Here is a 20,562-nt window from a genome sequence, read left to right on the forward strand (position 1 = left end):
TTCTTTACGAGACAGACTGAAACTAATTGTGATGCCTCTATAAGATATTGAAAAACAAACAATACCATCAAAGACAAGATTTATTATTGCCACATTGTAAAAGCTGTCATGGGGTAGGAGTCAGATGAGGGGGGTTAACAGCACGCTAAAGAAACAACCTTTTATTTTCTATTCTACAGAGCAATAGTCACAAAGGAGGACACGTGAAGATTAAAATTAAGCAGGGTGAGATTTTTTGTCACAACACACGACCTTAACAACGACAGGATCAGCAAAGAGATGAGACATATCACTTTGTCCACAGGGGCTCCAAAATTAACGTAAACCAAAAGTTCCTCCCAGGAGCTTTACGTAAACCTAAATATTTTGCTAAACGTACCACGTACTTTAGGTACCTGAACCTAAACAAACAGCTACTGCTTCACAGCAATAAACACAAGTTTCAAGACTTTGACCTTAACAAACGTTAATATATTGGGATATGTTGTCTGCTTTCATAGATGCTGCAAATGTAGGAGACATGCTTATGGGTTGCATTACAGTAAGAGGGTGAAATTGATTGGAGGACTTGTTAAACGCGTGCATACTCTTTTCTTGATCTTGTTTTGATTTATTTAGGAAAAATTCACAATTTCAAGTGATATTAAAAGGTTTGATAATATAACCTTTGTCTCTTGTCCTCTGACTCTAAAATCGCAATACATTTGAGCTGGAAATAGAAAACCTACACAAACATAACAACTTTAGTGACTCTCTTCTGGAGTAGTATGGTAGATGGACAGTGATGATGTGCTGTTTACAAGACACCAGCTGTAACTATGGAGACATATTAAACAACAATATGACATCAGTTATTAGTCCTTAAGTAGTCATGTAAATGTAATGTATTGCATTAGAATTGTTCTGAAACTGGAAAGAAACCCTCCCATTTAAAATTTGACCTAGCTTCAGGTTGTTGTAGATTTGTGAGCTCTTTTTGTGTCTGTTTTGTGTTAAATGTGATTCTTAGTTTTTCTTACTCTCTCTCTGGAAACAGAGCTGGGGATGATAACAGGAGCATTCTTCCCGCTTACATAGCCATAACGCAGAAACATCTCACCACCAGCCACTGGAGCTCCATGCAGATACCTGAGAATAATACACAGCTTTTTTAACTCGCAGCTGAATATTTACTTCAGTGTTTTATGTTCTGAAAATAACGTCAGCATGTTCAGTCACCTGGCAGACACCTTGAAGTTAAAACTGGTGAATTGTCCGTAGCTGATGTAGTTTACTTCTGGTTCCATGAGGATGGAGAAACTGGGAAGAACTGTTAAATACCAGTAAATATTTTACATTTAAGACATTATCATTTTAATTAACATAACAAGATCACAAAACAAACAGATTGGAGTAATTTATTTATTGTAAAATAGATTAAGTTACCATATTCCTTCACTTCAAAGTCTGTTCTGGCTGTTGTGGTGAAATCATCAGAGTAAGAGGCATCAATGGTCCAAATTCCCAACCTATAATCATCACATAACACAATATACGATAACATTATGAACAGCCTGGAGTAATAGCTCCAACACCTCAATCTGCCTGGAAACACATTAGCATAAACACAAATATAAAAATACATCAACTTTAAAACAGCCTGGAATAATATCAACATGACTAAGAAGCTGGAATCACCGAAATAAAATTACAGAACAATCTGGATTTCCACTTACATCATTCAAACACCATGGATTCAATGAAAAAGAAAACTGACTTACAATTACAAAATAATAATTGTGACAGCCTGAAATAGTTTTAAAAGCATTAGAAAGTGCCTGCAATTGAAGCTAGAGAGTGGTTAACATAACGTTACATAACATACTGCCTTCTACTACTTAAACAGTGATATAAACAGTTTTCTTCTGTACCAACATTGGAATAATCATAGCAATTATTAGCAAAAATCCTAAATTCTCATTACAAACATATAGCCAGGGAATTTTATATGGGAATAATTTCCTGACATTATGGAGCAGTATTCTTTATTCTATTCTAGTATTTGAGATATTGTTATCAACAAATTAAGCTTCCATTAAATATACATAGGCCTACATGTTAAAGTTGGCATGGACGTTTAGAGTGGAATGTTTGCTGAACAAATGCTTGCAATGGATTCAGAATCCTGTAAAACCCCTAGTTTGGGCCACTAACACGTCAGGAGATTGTTGGATTTACACAACAAGGCAGGGTGTGCCTAGGATGGGAAACAGCGCCAAAGAGATGGTCCTAAGCCAAAGAAGGAGAGGATAAAAAGTCTCATCTCTGAAGTCGTTTAAATGGAAGAGGGAAAGTGGTCAAAGCCGTGAGCAAACATTGGCAAGAGAATTGGTCCACTTTGGAGGCTGTGACCAACAGGGTTCTCCCTTGGGCCGAAATGTGGAGAATGCCTCAGGCAAGGCTGAGTTTTCCTCTTCAGGGCCACATACGACACAAGACCCAAGCCCCTGGAACCTTCACCTCAGATACGGCTCAGAAGAAACCTGCCAACTCTGCAACGCTTTAAAGCCTGAGGCACATTCTCTCTGGTTGCAAGGCAGCACTGATGCAGGGCTGGTGATGGCAGCATGACTGGGTTCTGTGCAGACAGATGGCCATCCCAATAACATGCCAGTGGCTGATCCAGTTTGGCAGGCAAGGGAGTGAAGTGCAGAGCTGCACCATGAAGGAGAGGTCCATCCTGTCACTAGGAGGCGAGTGGCTGACGACAGCTGACCACCATGACATCTTTACCGCCAGACATTTTGCCCTGGCCTATGTCTTCCAGAACAGTCCTCATGGCAGAGCTGACTGTTCCATGGGAAAAGGTGATGGAGGCTGCCTTTGAGATTCAGAAGGAGAAGTGCGCGGAACTGTCAGCCATGTGCTCGTAAGCTGGGTGGAGAGAATTCACCTTTCCATTGGAAATCAGGTTCAGGGGCTTCACTGGATTTCACTGGATCGACCAGTGCAGTTCCTGAAATCTATTCGAGTCAAAGGCCTCAAAAGGAGTCCTTAAAGATCTTTCAGAAGCGGCACAGCAGGGGAGCTTCTGGCTCAGAAGGAAGGACAAGGCCTAGGCGAAAGGATCCTAGGACTGCACAATGGCACCGTCATAGGTGTGACGGGCAGAAAAACGTAGCAGGTGACCACCTGTGCTTACAGAGTGCATAAAATAACTGATGCACTTTTGTTTGTAAGGGGCCTTACTTTGGTTTGATGGGGATCTTGAAGGGGTTCTGCATGGACGGGATTCCATTATTGATATCAAACATCTCCACAATATCCACTGTGGACTGATCCGGGTCCTGTGGGGATAATAGAAAAATCATCTGAAATCAAATCATCAGATGTCAACATGTTGAAACTAAATCTGTGACGTGCTGCTGCACCCTGGTGTACCTGCAGGTGAATCTCACTCACCTTAAAGGTCAAGAAGACGCTACGATTGGCTGGCCTTAACTCCTGGTTCAAGGAAAATGCCCTCACCTTGACTGAACAGCCACACACCCACACGCACGCATGCACACACACACACACACACACACACACACACACACACACATAGTTTTCAGTATTTATTTTTTATGTTTGTGTAATGTTAAAAATCTTTTGTCAGTGAAGGTACAAGACATCAATAATTATTTAGCTATTGATAGTATAGAGTTGAGCCTGACAGACTAAGTCTGATGAGATGTGGAAGAGCAGCTGAACATAGAGTACCTTTAAATTGAGTGTGTGCATTGCATTGTGGGACATTAAGGGTGTGTAATATGTTGTTTAAGTTGTTGACTCTCACCACTCTGGTGTGGGGTGTATAGCGGTTTGTCGGTCTGGATGAACAGGAAGCCGTTGGAGCGGCTGACAGGAACGGACAGGTGCTGGTTGATCTCTGCTGATTGGACGTGGAGAATCACATGACTCGCTGTTTTTTCCAGCTTACCTTGGTGCAGCTATAGAATGAAACAGATATTTGAAATCTCCCCTGAAGATAAAATGTCATTAGTGTTCTGTTTCACTTTGTTTGCTATGTCTGACCCGGATTTTGGCGGCAGCCTGGTGGTTGTTTTGGGCGTTGAGGGTCACGACGTCTTGAAACAGAACCACATGTTCTGGAGCCATAGAGGTCTTCAAGAACAAGTATAACCTCACCTCCTCTGTGAAACCAAACAACTGCAGCAGCACTGTCTCCACAGCGTCCAGACGCAGTGAGAGAGGAGCTGTGATCAGGTACCTAAGGGAGGGGGAGAGTTGTCTTTACTTCCTGTATAAGGTGTGTTTCATGATCAATCTGGACTAAACCTTAACATGGATCATTCTGAATCTCAGATTAAAGGTGGGCATGTTAGCATGATGTCAAGCTTATGTTAACATGTTATGTTAAGTGTTTGGATTGATTTGTTTCCTTTAAAGAACATTTTAAAAAAGACAATTCTGAACCTCTTAGCAGTGTTGGATGTTAATGTCTGTCAAATATTTCAAATACAATCTAAAAAAAACCTATTTCATCAAATTTTGGATGGATGATGATAACATTGGGTTGTTTCTACTGTAATGGCTTAGGCTATTCTCTGACTTTTCGTTCAGCACTATCTTAAGGTTAAACATTTTAATTTGTCCAACACTTTGGTTTATCAGAAAATACCTGCAGAGCTAATGAAAGCCCCATCAGAACAAGACTTTGTGATAACTGCTAATTGATTAATTATTACATGCTACTACTGCTTAAGTGAAACCATAAATAAGCATTTACAAGATGAGCATGTTAGCATTATGATACACTTTGTCACAACAATTATTATTTACAGTCTATGGTCACAATAGCATTCTCCTGTGGACTATAGCTATTTAAAGTGCATCCACAATATTGGGGGAAAAAAAGGACAATGAAAACCCACACATTGTAATCATAATGGTGAAAAAGTTGAGTGTGGAAAGCTGGACTTGTCTCACCCTATCCATTAAATATTTTATCTGCGTTTAGACCATCTCATCTGACCTCAGCACCTCAATTCTCATTTTTGGTTTAATTTACCTTTAATTTGTCTAATTCTTTCAAGTTCAACAAAATACAGGACAACGTATCCTTTCAAAATGTGAGGGAACAAAATGTTTATGTCTTGGTTCAACATTACGTTCTACTTTCAGTTTCTTCAGGCTAATCAGTGCCCTGTCTGATGGCCTGTTAGGATCAGTACCAGGATTTCTCTAATGGACACCAACTACCGTTGTTCTGTTTCAGCTGAGAATTTAAATGTATCTACCTATCCATACATTGCCACAGCTCAAAACAGGTCTTTTAGCCTGAATCAAACAGATATTTGTGCAGTTTAATTTACACGTTCAGGTATAAAGAATGCTGAATTAACTACAGACACGCATAGGCCGACTTGTTTTTTTAATGGAGTTTGGAGCCTTTGATGTAAATGCAGGGCGTCATGAAAATCTGACATTGATAGACTTTTATAATGCATATTCATGAAACATTTCTGACTAGAGATAAAACATTTCAGCAAATTAAAATACAATAATTATTTTGAACTCATGTTTTGTTAAATTGCTAGCGCCCTGTGACCAAAACATAATCCACAACCGTCTGCTGCTTTGGCCAAAACAGAACTTAACAGCATGCTGCATTTACTTTAAAGTTGTTTTGTCACTTATTCACAAAAGTAATGGAAGAAAAAATCTTGACTTACGATCTGGGGTCGGCCTGTATCCTCAAACAAAGAGAAAACACACACATAAGTAGGACAAACACCTTCATCTTGTACGGAGAAATACGCACACAAGCTCTGAAAACCCACAACTGGCTGAAAGAACTGACTGCCAGTAACAGAGAGTTATACTTTAATCTTTATTGATCAACTCAACTATATGCAATACATGCCAGTCATCTGACATAGGAAAGAGTGGGAATTTTTTTTTGTGTGTGTGTGTGTGTGTGTGTGTGTGTGTGTGGGTGTGTGTGTGTGTGTGTGTATGTGTGTGTGTGTGTGTGTGTGTGTGTGTGTGTGTGTGTGTGTGTGTGGGTGTGTGTGTGTGTCGGTCCCAAAGGTTAATTTACTCAGCCTGTGTTTTCTGATCTTACCTAACAGTGTGGACTCTGAGGTCTCCTGTTATCAGCTCATCAGTCAGTCATCACAACAGAAAGTTCACATTTGGTGGCTTTGCTGTTTTCTTTGCACTTTGCAAAACTAACAAAAAATTAACCATAAAAATGTCATATAGGAATCGTCGCAGTCAGTACAGAAAAATGCCCACAGGCTGAAGTGACCCCCAGAGGCAAGAACTCCATCAATCAACATCCAGATGAATTATCACATAATATTGCAGTGGCTCTGAGCAGCAGTGAAGCTACAAATCTAAACTTGTCCTGAGGAACAAACATGAGGATAGATTTGGGAGTCCATAGAAGATATGGAGACACCAGGAAGAGTAGCTACTGTTTAATACAGAAGCTAATGGGGCTCTTAATAAACAAACTAACTGTACACTTTAAAACATAAACTTTAGTTAGCCATGGAATAAGACAAATGTGCAAGTGTGTTTCATGCATGTTTGACACATTTTTAAACAACCAAAGTGACTGCCACTGATGGGAAATGTTCTGGATTTGCTATTCTTGCAGTAAAAAATAAGGCCAGTATAATCTTTTTTTTTTTAAAACAGAAACTGTTAAAAACAGAAGTAGGCCTATGAGTTTAAAAAAGGGAATACTGAGTTAAAAGAAAGAAACAGTAAGAATTATGAGCTTGAAATCTGAATCTCGTCAGTAGATATCTGAGAATAAAAGTGAATAATTTGTGATTAAAGTAAAAATTCTGAGAAAAAAAAGTAAGCAGTGGGAGGATAAAGTTATAAGCTCTCAATTAAAGCTATGTAACGTTTTTTAAAACTTATCTGAGTCAAACAAATAATCAAGGTAAGCTTGCACATTACTGGCCAACCACTCTGTGAGTGAAATGTTTTGGTTGCTTAGCAACAGTCCAGTCTACTTTCATCAGCTCATGTTTATTTTTTTGCATTGGAATATTAATGTTGCTTACGGCAGCTTTAAGTCAGATTTTGGGTATTAAAGGTAAAAACAAATTCAGAATCCCGACAATAAATAGAACTCTGAATTTACACACATTTTCAGAATGAAGTGAAACATCTGTGAATTCATGAATGTCAGCAAGACATCAGCAGAAGTTATAGACATACTTTATTAAGAGTACTTAAGGCTGTACTTTATTGAAGTGAACATAGCAAACTTCATATACTGATACACGAGTCATATAAGACCTTGTACATATACTTATACAGAGATAAAGTGACAGTTGAATTATATTCTGGGCAGTATATTTTATGTTTATATTCACATTCTTCTCTTTGACAGTTTGGAGCTTATTTACATAAAGGCTGACAGACATCTATCAGCTAAAGGGACGCATCCATTCTTCACATCTACTCTCATAACTTTGATAATTTAGCAATATTTTAAACAAAAATCAGTGAAAACATTTACAAAAATTAGAAATGTTGATTCTGATGAAACAGGTGTCAACATAACCTGCCCAAGACCCAATTTGGGTCTCAACTTATAGCTGAAGCACAACAGACATTAATAATATAATAATAATTATAATAACAATTTAATATCTTGAATATCAGGCTCTGCCTTTTTAATAAGTAATGATCTTCTTTGCAGAAATCCTGTGTGTTTTTATCATTTTTACTGATTGGTCAGTAAAGTGTAAAGTTAGCATGCAGCTAACAGCAAATATTATTTCCAGACCTTTGTACCATGCAATTGTATACTCATGCTCCAGATGCTAATGATACTATAAGTGAATGGTATGGATGGAAATGCTACTGTACAAGCATACTATGAATCAGAAACAGGAAGTATTATTTCAGTTTTAGCAAGGAACCTGCTAACCCAGCATCATAAAGGCTAACCTGTTAGCATAATGGAATAATAAGGGTTATTCTTGTAGGATGAAGCACTAAAACCTCAGGGGTTTCCTCTGTCGTGGCCTTAGTGCCATGACTGTAGCATCTCCCAGTGTTCAACACACACATTACAACCTTTTACAGAGAGCCATCTGCATGCAAACCAACGCACAACACCATCATTTCAAGGATACTTGACTTATGTGAAATAATAGGATAGAGTCACACACTAACACTGTCCCACCTTTCAACTGATCTATGAAAATTATGTACCAGTGTGTTTGTTGTCTAATACATTTGTGAGTGCATGCATAAAATATTAAAGCACAGTCATCTGACAACCAGTGTTATTAGCAGACAATTCAGCATCTTCCTCCATAATGGAAGTTGCTGTTCCTGTTTACAAAAAGTGTCTGTCTTTCTGTGTGTGTGTGTGTGTGTGTGTGTGTGTGTGTGTGCGTGTGTGTGTGTGTGTGTGTGTGTGTGTGTGTGTGTGAGTGTGTGTGTGTGTGTGTGAGTGAGTGTGTTTTTTTTGTCTGTGGGTTCGGTCTTTTTCACAGCACCATGGTTGGAATATGGTGAACCAGTGACGCAGGGTGAGGCATGGCTGTCAGCTGTGGTGGGTGAGGAGGAGAGTGGGCCGAGTGGACAACCACGCTCCCTCCTGCAGCCCCTCCATCTCCAGTGGGCCGATGCCGGGCGCTCTTTTGGTGCGCCCTCAGCCCGGCCAGCTGTGAGTACGCCGACTGGCAGACGTGGCACTTGTAAGGACGCTCCCCGGTGTGCAACCTCACATGGTTCCTCAGTGTGGACGACTGGCTGAAGCGCCGGTTGCAGAAGCGGCAGACGAAAGGTTTGTCGAGCGTGTGGATGCGCATGTGAGAGCGCAGATTGCTGCGGGAGTTGAATCCGCGGTGGCAGATCACACAGCGCATACGACCCAAACTAGAGGAGGACGAAGAGGAGGACAAGGAGGAGGAGGAGGAGGAGGAGGAGGTAGAAGAGGAGCCTTCACAGGTATGGAACTCATCTGGGAGGACGAAGAGAAGAAACATGTTAGACTGTTTGTACAAAGTTTGATCCTTTCTTATTGAAGGACTATGGAAGAAAAATAGAAGAAAAACTTAGCCATAGAATTTACATATTCTTTAAATAAAGAGATTTGAATTTTTGGATCTGCAAATAAAGTTATACGTCTGATATTTTATTTAGGATCGGCCCTAAAGTCACAATAATGACCTTGACATTTTTTTTTAAATAATATTTGTTTTATTGCTTTTGCAAAATGTAGATTTCCAAATTTAATATTAGAAGTCAGATTTTACATTTTCATTCGATTTCTTCATTTACCTTCTTCAAAAAAAGACACAAAACTTTTCAAGGACAACATTTTGAGTAAGGATTGTCTTATTCAAAACTCAAACTCTTAACTGTTTTTAACTGAGTTTTCACTCTCTTCTGTTACATACAGTCACAGTTCCAAAGGTAAAAAACAAAATTATAATTTGAATCTGAAGTTTCTGTAATTTGGTTTTCTTATTTTATATATTTTAATTCTTTCATTTTAAAAATGATTGTAGTATTTAATTCTTAGCCCTTGACCTCTTCTGTAAAGGGCATATCTGATGACATACCTTACTTTTTTTTCTGATGTTAGCAAGAAATTACAATTCTCCACTCTACTATCCTCCTCTGTTTTGTTTTGTTGCTATCCTTTGTTAAGCGCCTTTGAGTACTTAGAAAAGCACCATAGAAGTTGCATGCATTATTATTCTTATTATTATTAATTCTGCATCAATCATGAATATTATTTACCACTCTTGGTCTTCTTGCTCTGTTCTTCATCTCCTCCTGGAATTCCAGGGATTCCCAGAAAGGTGTTGTGGGAGTTTCCGTACCAGACCAGCAGCTCCTGATCCGGAGGAATCGTCTGAGGAGAACAAAAAGAGGTGAGTCATCTGTCACCGGGAAATATGCTTTTTTTTTTTTTTTTCAATGAATCAACAATTAAAAAACAACAACTTTAGAAATATGTATCTGGGAGATTGAACTCTCTGCTTAAACACTTCAACAAGTAATTTGTGTTTCAGTTGATCGGTTAAGAGATAGAGGAGGACTGGAACAGGTTTTTTAAATCTCTAATCTTTGAGCCAGCAGAGGGCGGCACACACCTGAACTTTTCTTTTGTTCTTTTGTCACTCATTTGTTTTACTAAAAAATGGTTTCATTGTATTTGGTTCCTCTAGTTTTCTGACGGCACTTTTCAAAACAAGAAGTTTCAGATTGACATAGTTAAAACCAGGAAGTTACCGGTAAGTTAATATCATACATGCTGTGTCTGCATACAGAGATTATGCATTTACTGACCTCCACAGCCTTGTAAAAGATGCTGCTGCCAATCTGAACCACCTCCAGGTTCTGCTCCTGCTCGTTCCTCGCACACTTTATGTACGTCATCCAGCTCCTCTGATCCTCCTGACTCGCATCGATGAAATACCGAACCGTGCCATCCTCGTTAAACACCTGAGGTGTGGAGGACAAATCACGTCATACATCATATCAAGTTTAAAATACACAGTCCACTGGTTGATGGGTGGTTATTTATCAGGCAATCACATTAAACAAACAAACAACAACAAAACCAGTGAGCAACTTTGTATCCGATGGTAGTCACTAATAGATCAAGTTAAAGGGTCAGCCATAAGTTATTAAGTTTTTGTTGTTGTTTGAAAGTCAATGACTCAGCCAGTTAAAAAAAAACAGCCATCAATTTTGTTGTTGGATCTGTTAATAAAGAAGAAGATAGATAGAAGCTGTAAGTTAAGGTATACGCTAGTGATGGCCTAAATGTCTGCAAGCGTAATATAAATGTAGTGAATGTAAATCACAGGAAACTCTGCTCACCTCCCACATAAGGTTGTTGTTCTTATACAGGTCGATGTGTTCAGGGGAGATCAGGCGTCCGGTGAATGGTCCCATCTCTGTTCCTGCTTTAATCCATGTTTTAGAGAAAATTCCCAAACCTTCACCTGCAACATGACAAAGACACAAAATACTGTTACTTCAGAGGTATCATTACATCCATGCTGATTAAATATTCAACTCAAACAGCACCAGAGCTCATTCATACAATACACTTAGCTGACATAACTAAAAAAATAAGAGTAAATATTTAAGCCTATGGGAGGCTATGACATGAAATCACATCTGTTTTTCTTTTCTTTAGTTCTCTGTCCTTCAGTTTGTTCTCGGCTTGGAAGAGAAGCTTGCTGGGTAATTTTAGCAGGATCCATGCCAGAAATCAATTTAAAGGATATCAATACAACTTTTAATTACCCTTTTTGATTCTTAATCTTAATCTTAATTGGGACAAGTAGCCTAGATCAGCGCATATGAAAATATTTAAAATGTAAAATCCTTAATGTTAAGGCTTAATGTTGAATAAAACTAAACTTCATTATTCTTTTTGGCTGTGTGCATTTAATCTGGTTGAACTGTCTGAACTTGCTCAGTAATGAAGACATAGACAGCAATGTAAGAAACAAACACACATTTAAAACACATGCAGGAAAAGAAATAAGGACACGTTACCTGGGACTGAACTCTGAGCGATGATCACCTCGCTGGGCAAAACCAGACTGGACAACTTCTGCACCTCTAAACACAAAACACATTTATTAAAGTTCACTTTTGGAGGCCCATTAGTGTTTTCTTTTAAAAATGAAATGTAAGGACTGAAAGCAGGAGAGAACAAAAAATGAAAAAGTGAAATCAGCAGGAAAATGATCAGAAATGCAGCATTGACAAAGACATATTAATGAGGTTAAATGCTATTTTTTTCCACTTGAATAGAGGCATTATGTCTGCACAAGTCCCCTGCTGTCCGATGAGCCAAAGACCAGAAATCTTCATTCAGGATGGTTTTAATGAACCAGAAAGTTTAAACTAAGAAAGACTTTACTCAAAGAAATCTCCCAGTTTGAACATTGACAATCAAAGAAAGGTCCAAACTCCGGACTGGATAAGTAAAACAGAAAAGAATGCAATAAAAATGTATAATAAAAGACAAAGTGAGAGATGTCAGAGGGTGTTTCACGCTCACGATGAAGCGTGAAACAGCTCGTGACATTTAGGAGAACAGAGATTTCAATAGAGATGAGAAGAGTGCTGCAAGTTGATCCGCATTAAAAAGTAGAGAACAAGAAAAGAAAAAAAAACTCGTAAATGCCATCAGGAGTGAAGAAATGTGCAGCGGATTGTGTTCACACGATGCAGAAAACCGGATTTCAATTCCTGCAGAAATAATCCGTTTAAAATGAAGCGGGAGGATCAGACGAGCAGCGGGTTCGAGCTCTCACGGACCTTTTGAAATTGTTCCGAACGAATTTTAGCAAAAACGGAAACGAATTTCACATTAAAACGTGGAAAAAAGCCAAAGGAACTTTTCAAAAGGCGTTAAACTCCGCGCGACTTGGAGCTCCGGACAGAAAATGCGCAAATCATTTATCATCATCAGCGACAGTTCAGAAATGTCATAGAAACCAAAACCAGGTTGTATTAAACTATAAATGGTTTAAAATAAATGTAATGATTGTGTGGAGATTTGCAGGCGCGCATGATCATCTGATTTCACGGCGTTGAAAGAGTTTGATCAGCTGTGGTTAAGGGTGATTGTCAGCCTAAATACTGAGCAATAGGCAACTTAAATAAACTTTGCTTGTGAAGTTACTGCACATTAAACATTATTTAACACATTTTTAAGCTCTCAAGCTTACAAGTTGACTATACACATAGCCTAGATCCAAAATAAATTGATGAGTCACTATATCGAAATGAAAGGCTCTTAATTAAAGCAGAAGCACTTCATAATTTTACCAAATGTGAACAATTTGTGTCATAATTTGTGGGAATTTTATTTTAAAGGTTTTTGGTTCAATTTGACTTCAACGTGAAATATCTAAATTCACGTAATCCAACATTATCTTCCGCATCAAAAGCAAATGCATGATACAAAAAGCCATATGGCATCCTATAACCGCGTCTTTAAATCTATGGATAATTGAGAGTTCAAGATTAGGCTATTGCGGTTCTTTCAAGATAAGAAAACACAGACTTCCATCTGATATGTGATTAAGGAAAGTTTAAAATGTAGGCTGTATAAATATAAATATGAGTATGCAATTTAAAATGAAATAAGACATTGATCCTCGCAGGAGAGATAATGGTTATTATATGACTGAAGGATGAGATAATTGGTAACTCTTAATTGAGTTGCTTCACTCACCTCCGGAGAAGGACTGCGCGAGCACCTCAGCGGTAAACGCGGTCTTGGGGCTCGCGCTCGGGGCGGTGCGGTCCTCGAGCTGCAGGTGATGCTGGTGGGACGCGTGGTGGTGATGCTGCTCGCCTAGCACGTGCCTCCAGCGGCCGTACAGGAAGCTGTGCAAGATGTCCGAGGTGATGATTTCCGCCAGAGAGAGCGGCTGCTGCTGCGGCTTGAAGCCCGGCTTCAGGCCCAGAGAGGAGCCGGGCAGAACGGAGCCCATGGCGGGGACCAGAGGAAGGAGAACCGAGGCAAGGGAGGAGCTGGGCCACCAGGAGAACTAAAGTTTTAAAAGTCCTAAAATAGGGATATTCTGCAATAAAATCTCCACTTTTTCTTTTGAACTTAAAAATAAAACAATCCAAGGTGGCTGCAAGTTGTTTGTGTTTTTCTATTGTTAAAATAGGACTAAGTTTAAACCAAGAAAATATTAAAGTGCTAACAGAAGTTCTGAGGAGCTGAAATAAAGCTTACAGAGAGGGTGAGGGTCTTTATAGACTCTGTAATCACCTCCTCCTACATCTCTATAAAGAGAGGAGGAGCAGTGTGCGAATGTATGTGCGTGCATGTGTGTCTGCGCTGCACGCGCTTTTGCTCCGTTTAGCTCAGGCTCGTGACACCATAGAGACACTCAATTAGGACTTAATAAGAAAACAAAAAGAGACCGCAGACCAGCAGACATACAGACCCGGTCGCGGTTCATGATGTTTGGATTTTCTCTGAAGCAAAAACGAAGAAGAAGCAGAAACATAATCAGTAAGATGGTTGAAGAATGTAGTAAGCAAGAAGTTCCAATGTGAGGTCAGAATCTTTACATTCAAAAAGGAGTAGAAAGACCAAAATGTAGAAGTCTAGGGTAGGTACAAAAGTATTGTAATTTAAGAATTAAGCACATCAACACTTAGAGTTATGATTATTCAGAATATACGTTAGTATACTACTTTGAATAATCTACAAAGTATATCCAAAATTATCAGAAAATGACAAAGTAGGCTATAAGATACCAGTAAATAATACAGAATGCAATTATTGGGTTAAAGCTCCTGTTATGAGGTTTTTGCTGGTTATGAAACAGACTGAAATAAATATCAATGCATATTTATAACCAACAAAAGCCATAGAGACAACCAGTGATAAAATTCATTATTTCTATGTTATTTTATTTGCTGGTCACATCTGCCACACAGTGGGTTTCAGAGGAGGTGAGCAGCATCCTGCCAACAAAAAAAAAAAACATTTTACAATTTGTACATGGCAGAGATTTATTTTGTGTTCATGTAAGATATTTAAAATAAAGACGGATGAGTTTTTAGTCAGAAAACACAACTCACGCATTTAGAAAACGATGAGCAAAGAGAAGACATTTAAACTTTGTTCACACGGGGTGCCAAAAGCAACACTACCTGAAACTTCAGCATAGGAGCTTTAAAGTAGTCTTTGCTCTGATCCCTCTGGATCCCCAGTATTTCAGTAGATACGTCAACATCTATATTGTTTTACTGCAACTTTAAATGTTTTCTGCAGTAAAAAGAAGAGAAAACAGCATATTTCACCTAGACATCAAACAAGACAGTTAGAGGTTACTGTGACTGCACGTTGTTTGTTTTAATAGGCCTAAATATGCTACCATAGACATAAGAGGATGAAATTAATTACTAATAATTTGCATAAAGAGGGACGATGGGTAGTTAAGTGAAAGGATAAACTAGACAAAACAAAGAACAGCTCAACTCAAACTAATATTATAAATGAAATATCTTGTTTGTTTATGTTTTATGAAGAGTACAATGTCCATAATAACTATTGGTCTCTCCTTATACTGACTTCACACAGAGCTCGTTCATGTAGATGATTCAAATATCTCATTACCTCAGCAAAAGCAGAGTCTCTGTGAGGAATCTTTCTGACAGGTATGGTCTGTCTCAGGTGTTTCTGAACTGAGCCTGCTGCTTTCTGATTGGACGAGGAGGAGCTGACGAGGGGTTCTGCGTTTTGGTGACTTTAAGCTGCGGAGGATGGGACATCCTGCCAAAACACAAAGAGTTCAGTTAGGTGTTCATTAGGTGCAGCAGGTTCCCCATCCTGTGTGAAACATGTTCAGTGTTGATTAAACCGGTTCATGCTCCTACAATGGTTCCAGATCCAAAACTGTGAAGCTGTACTTTAAGCAACATGAACGCTACACTGATAAAATTATGGATTTTTGATGCAGAAAAAAATGGGACAAAAAACAAACAAACACAAAGATACTAAAGTTATGAGACAGACGAAGCAGAGTAAAAAGTTGAATTCAAGTCAGAGGTTTAAAGAGTAGAATATTACAAAAATACTTACAATATTGAGGCGATGTTGAAATATTCACAAACATTGTTACTGACTGGGAAGTCAAAACAACCACTCAAAGTGTGAGAGGAAATTCGATATTTGACTAAGAAACATTTTGAATGAAAGCTAATGTCTCTATGGCAAGAAAGATTCTGATTAATAAAATAGAGTTGTGTGTTCTGAATATTTCGACACAAAGCTTGTAAACACACAAGCCGGAAAACAGCATCTCAATGGGGAAAAAGGACCTTCAGAGAAGCCTGCCAACGCAGCATGAGTCTTTCATCGGTCTCAAACATGTCCAGTGTTGAATAACTACATTTATCCTAGGAAGGAATATGAACACAATTCAAGGTATTTGTGCTTTGATTGAATATCTGTTTTAAATGCTACATTCAACTTCTCCTCCAGCAGATCGTTTGACTGTTTTTTTAGACTACAGTTTTCACCTGATTACAGTCTAAAAAGCATTCACCTCCATGTATGATGATTTGAAATGTTTGTCATCTGTTAGAGTTTTTTTTTTTTTTAAATATATATTTAGAGAAAATTCTTCAACTTGAACAAAAAAAGCCCATTTAACCCAAATTAAATGTAACATTATAAAGCAACACATCAGATGACGATCTTAGAGATCATTGCTATAAATTAAAGTTTAAGGCGTATAAAACTGTTGCATCCTTCAACATCTCTAGCAGTAAAAATTAAACCTAAACATAAATATAGCTGTATTAAAATCCAAACACATCAATCACACATCATAACACACGGACAGGTCCACTTCACTGCTATGTAAATGCTTGGAATGTCAAACTGCTAATGCTTGAGTATCTACTTAAGTTACTGCAGGACTTTAACTTGTATTAGATAACTTTTAGTATCAGTTCTTAAACTGCAGTATAGCAGAGATCTTTTTTAACAATATTTAAAAGGTTAAAAGTCGATTCTGCAGCGGTGGAATGTGAGCTGAAGGGAGCAGGAGAAGGGGAGGAGGAGTGCAGCAGTGTGAGTGACAGAGCAGGAAAACAGATTAGAGGAGAGATTACCAAGACAACAGCTGCTTTCTTCATCCCTCTATTCACCCTCCTCCTCAGCCTTCTCCTATCATCGTCTCTCCACACGATCATTATTCTCTTCTTCACTCTGATCTGTATTTATGAGCTTTTAAACATTTATTGTTGACACTCATGAGCGCGAGACACACACACACACACACACACACACACACACACACTCACACACACACACGAAGTCCTATTGTCATCAGTCTGCCAGTTGAAACACCAGATTGAATTTAATTTGATTTTAAATGGAGAATGTAAATGTGACCGAAAGGAGACTGCAACACTTAAAAGAGAATTATTTAAAGAAAAAGCAGATATTATTTAATGATGGCATCTGAATTCAGCTTTTACTGACTGTATAAACGTAGCCTTTATATCACGTGAATGCTTACACTCTCGTTTACACATTCTCTGTCTTTTTCAGATTCTTGTTTGCTTGTGCACTTGGTGCTTCCTTGTGTATTTTCTGACATGATAATATACCTGATATCAGTTCTCTGGGGAATGCTATTCGAAGATATTAAAACTGACATTGGTAGAAAATTGTTGGACATGACTGAATCACTCCTGGTATTAGGCACAATATAACACTGACAATAATAACACATTAGGCATGTGTGGTTATTTTCAGTGTTATATTTATCATGACTCTGTTATGTTAAGCGCTAATCTTTATTTTTTAAACTAAACTTGTTTCTGTTTAAACTTGTGTTCTTAGTTTGCATGCTTCTGATGTTATAGGCTGAGCAGATCAAAACTAATTCTACCTGTTGATGTTTGACTGAAGGACAAACATTCAGACTTTCATCTGCAGTGAACCTTTCAGCTGTAGAGAAATGATTAATTACATTTAAACTTCTACAGCAGAATGATTACATTGAAATGCATGTGAAAGTGTGTTTCAGTATTTTAATCTTTTATATTTATTGTCTCAGATTTTCTACCTTTTTCTCATTTAGTTCCTACTTTGTTATTCCTATATTCAATTATACATTATACTGAGTAAATAGAATAGCCTACATCAATGTTCATAGTAAACATAAAAAGTATAAACAGATATAATCTATTATATTGTAGTATTTAGAAGACAATGTATTCACTTTTGCCATATTTCATGTAAATCCTGATTAATTTAATACGTTTAATTTTCTTCTGCGAGCTTTCCTCGCTTCTTCGAAACTTCGGGCGGTTCGCCGTTTGTTTTTGCCGGCTTTCCGCTCTTTTCCCCGGGGCTTCCACCCCGGCTCTTCCCCGTGAGGCTCCCCGGAGCTCCGTGCGTAACGGCTCCGTGCCAAACACGGAGGCTGCGCGCTTTTGTCCCGAGAGACAGGGGAGAAGAAAAGGAGAGAAAATCCTAGAATAATGGCAGATTTGCAAATGTTTTTCAATTGATTTGACTCAATGAACGCTGGATTTTCTTTTTCTTTTCTGTCTCTTTCTTTCTTTTGGAGGAGCGGAGGAGAGTTTGGCTGAAGCCGCTACGCACGCGGGCCGAGCGGGAGTTTATTAATGGAGAGTCGCGTCTTTATTGAAGGAGGACACGCTTTAATGAGCTTTTTACAACAAAAAGCTCTTCAGTGAGTGTGTCCCGGTGTCCTCTCCGCCTTTATACTCGCTCCATACGGCCAATAAGAAACCACTTTAGCCCCGAAAAGACGACGGGAAGTCAGGAGGCGGAGGGAGCGGCAGGTGACTGGCACGCGTAAATACAAGAGGACAACAGGAGAGAGGAGGACACAGACAGAAAGAAAGGAGGAGAGGGAGAGTCCTGCGGGTGAGCTGAGGATGGAGGGAGGTGAAAGGAGAAGAAAAGAAATAAGGAGGAGGAGGAGGTGGTGGGAATGAGCCCAAATGGCGCACTAATATTGTTCCGTTAACGTGATTAGCGCTGTGCTGCAGCCTCATCAGTATTCATGCTGGCCGGACAGACGTTAATAATCCTCCTTTAAAAAGCCTTTTAATGATCATCAGCGGCTGAGAGGAGACAAGCTGTCAGCTGCTCCGGGATCAAAATCAAACGCTCCCTCTTGTTGTTCAGGGTTTCTCTTTTTTTTCCAGCAGCTTGTTGCCGTTTTTCTCACCACTCTTCATCTTTATCATCTTCATCAGATGCTCGGTAAAGCTTACACACTTTACCGACTTTAAACTTCAACATTTGTTCATATTTAGATAATTGCATCGGCAGCAGATGTGTATAAGGATAATTAAAATATGAAACAATGTGATGTGAAACATGCAGACATCAAAAGATTATAATGTCGAGATGATAAATATTTGAATGTTTATGAAAAATATATGAATGCAACTTAAACTAAAAAGATAAACTTTGAAAAGAATGGAAAGTAGGCTAATTAATCTGCCTTGGGTTAATCACTAACTGAGGACTCTGACTGACAGCTTCATTAAATGTCTGAGGAGAGAGACTTTAACTCATCAGTGATAGAGAAAGTACCCACAGTCTTTACTGAAGTTAAAGTACTGATATCACGCACTTAAACTTGTGTATTAAAAGCTAAAAGTCCCACTCTAAAATTTAAGTTGTGTAAAAGTGTACAAGTAAAATCAGAAAAAATAGTTGCCGTTTTAAAAAAGAAGAAAAATGTTTGCTTTGATAGAGATTATAATTTATTCTTGGGACAGCAGGTTTTACTTTACTGTGATGAAGTGATATTCTGCAATTTTGAATTAAAGAATCAGATATGTGGGTATTTCAAATACTTGACACATCAGCCAGACTTCAGACATGTTCATGTTTAATCTTTTTTGCTGACTAAAGTCTGGTATGGCTTAAGGGTCAATAGTTGTAGAAAAGCTTGTTTAAAGAGGGCAATCCTTGCTCACAGAATCCGCTCCTGCATGTTCACCAAAACATCTCCAAAGTGTATTTGGCAAAACTGATGAAAAACAAGGGATTCCTATTCTGGGGAGCAAGGAATGCCAATCCCAAGTTTCCCAAAAATGTCTCCTGTAATTTTGAATATTACTTTAATTTGACTGTTTTCCAACTCTAATCTCTGAGATATTTTAACAGAATTCATCTAAATTGTTAAATAGTCAACTTATCTCTGAGACGTTGATTTCCTGTTTACAAGAATTGGATGTATGTAACCATTTCACATTGGTTTGTGAACTATAATGCACGCGAGACATTAGCAAACACAAGTGATACCTTGGATAGATGCATCCATAACCATAATTCATTGGACTGTCGTTAGGCTTTTTTTTTAAGCCTTTGAGAAAACCAAATAGCTGGGAAAATGAACAGCTGACTCCTCAGAATGTCTTTTCCAACAACCAAAAACGGACATTTATCAGGTTGCTGTACCACCTGGTCAATAAGAAAGTAGGCACGCCCTAAAGCATTGTTTTATCGTCTATTGTACTCTAGTGGGGTGATCATTTTGAAAATGACTGTCATGTTTTGTTGAATGAGACTTAAGACGATACACTGTTGGGGTGGTTTTTTTCTGAAGTAATAAATCAAGTGAGAAGTTGTAGAAGTGCTCAGATGTTTTTTGCAAACCAGTGGAGTTGCTCCTGCTAATACTGAGTGTATGATCTGTGTGTGTGCTAACACCCAAAGAACATCACTCTACTGTCTGTTGATTTACCTAGAATCTATCGGCCCCCAGCTTTGACGTTCCTTCTCCTTACAGGAAGTACTAAACCAGCGGCCTGACGGGCGGACAATAGAGGAGGTCACCACGGAGCTCAGGCTTGGTTTGTTGATGCTACTAGAGAAATGTCCTGATGGAAGAACAGAAAGAAAAGAAACAGAAAGTCATTAGTCTTAAGGGCATGAGTTTGATCATGGCATTATTTCATGTAAGCTTGTCTTTCTGACCTGATGGTGGAGGGTTCATTCTCTGAGAAGATAGAACTTAACCATAACTT

At 38.6% G+C, this 20,562-nt stretch overlaps 2 protein-coding genes across 2 annotated transcripts in view; both read right to left on the reverse strand.

The window, feature by feature from the left end:
* The window catches only part of c5 (complement component 5), a 29,966-nt gene extending 24,072 nt beyond the window's left edge, over positions 1-5,894 (reverse strand). Inside the window, exons 1-8 of the mRNA XM_061038136.1 lie at positions 5,718-5,894; positions 4,057-4,252; positions 3,818-3,971; positions 3,442-3,512; positions 3,229-3,326; positions 1,426-1,508; positions 1,219-1,309; positions 1,020-1,128 (exon numbers count right to left, since the gene is read on the reverse strand). Coding sequence (XP_060894119.1) covers positions 1,020-1,128; positions 1,219-1,309; positions 1,426-1,508; positions 3,229-3,326; positions 3,442-3,512; positions 3,818-3,971; positions 4,057-4,252; positions 5,718-5,785 — 870 coding nt within the window. The 5' untranslated portion in view covers positions 5,786-5,894. The remainder of the gene's footprint in view (positions 1-1,019; positions 1,129-1,218; positions 1,310-1,425; positions 1,509-3,228; positions 3,327-3,441; positions 3,513-3,817; positions 3,972-4,056; positions 4,253-5,717) is intronic.
* Positions 5,895-8,366: 2,472 nt separating this feature from the next.
* Positions 8,367-14,316, reverse strand: prdm12b (PR domain containing 12b). The gene is made up of 6 exons (XM_061038145.1): positions 13,241-14,316; positions 11,548-11,613; positions 10,861-10,985; positions 10,324-10,479; positions 9,772-9,886; positions 8,367-8,986 (listed from the first exon to the last, which is right to left on the reverse strand). The coding sequence occupies exons 1-6, from the start codon at positions 13,500-13,502 to the stop codon at positions 8,511-8,513; spliced, it is 1,200 nt and encodes a 399-aa protein (XP_060894128.1). The 5' UTR covers positions 13,503-14,316; the 3' UTR covers positions 8,367-8,510.
* Between the last annotated feature and the right edge of the window lie 6,246 nt (positions 14,317-20,562).

Source organism: Labrus mixtus, chromosome 5 (genome assembly GCF_963584025.1).
Source record: "Labrus mixtus chromosome 5, fLabMix1.1, whole genome shotgun sequence".
NCBI classification, from domain to species: domain Eukaryota; kingdom Metazoa; phylum Chordata; class Actinopteri; order Labriformes; family Labridae; genus Labrus; species Labrus mixtus.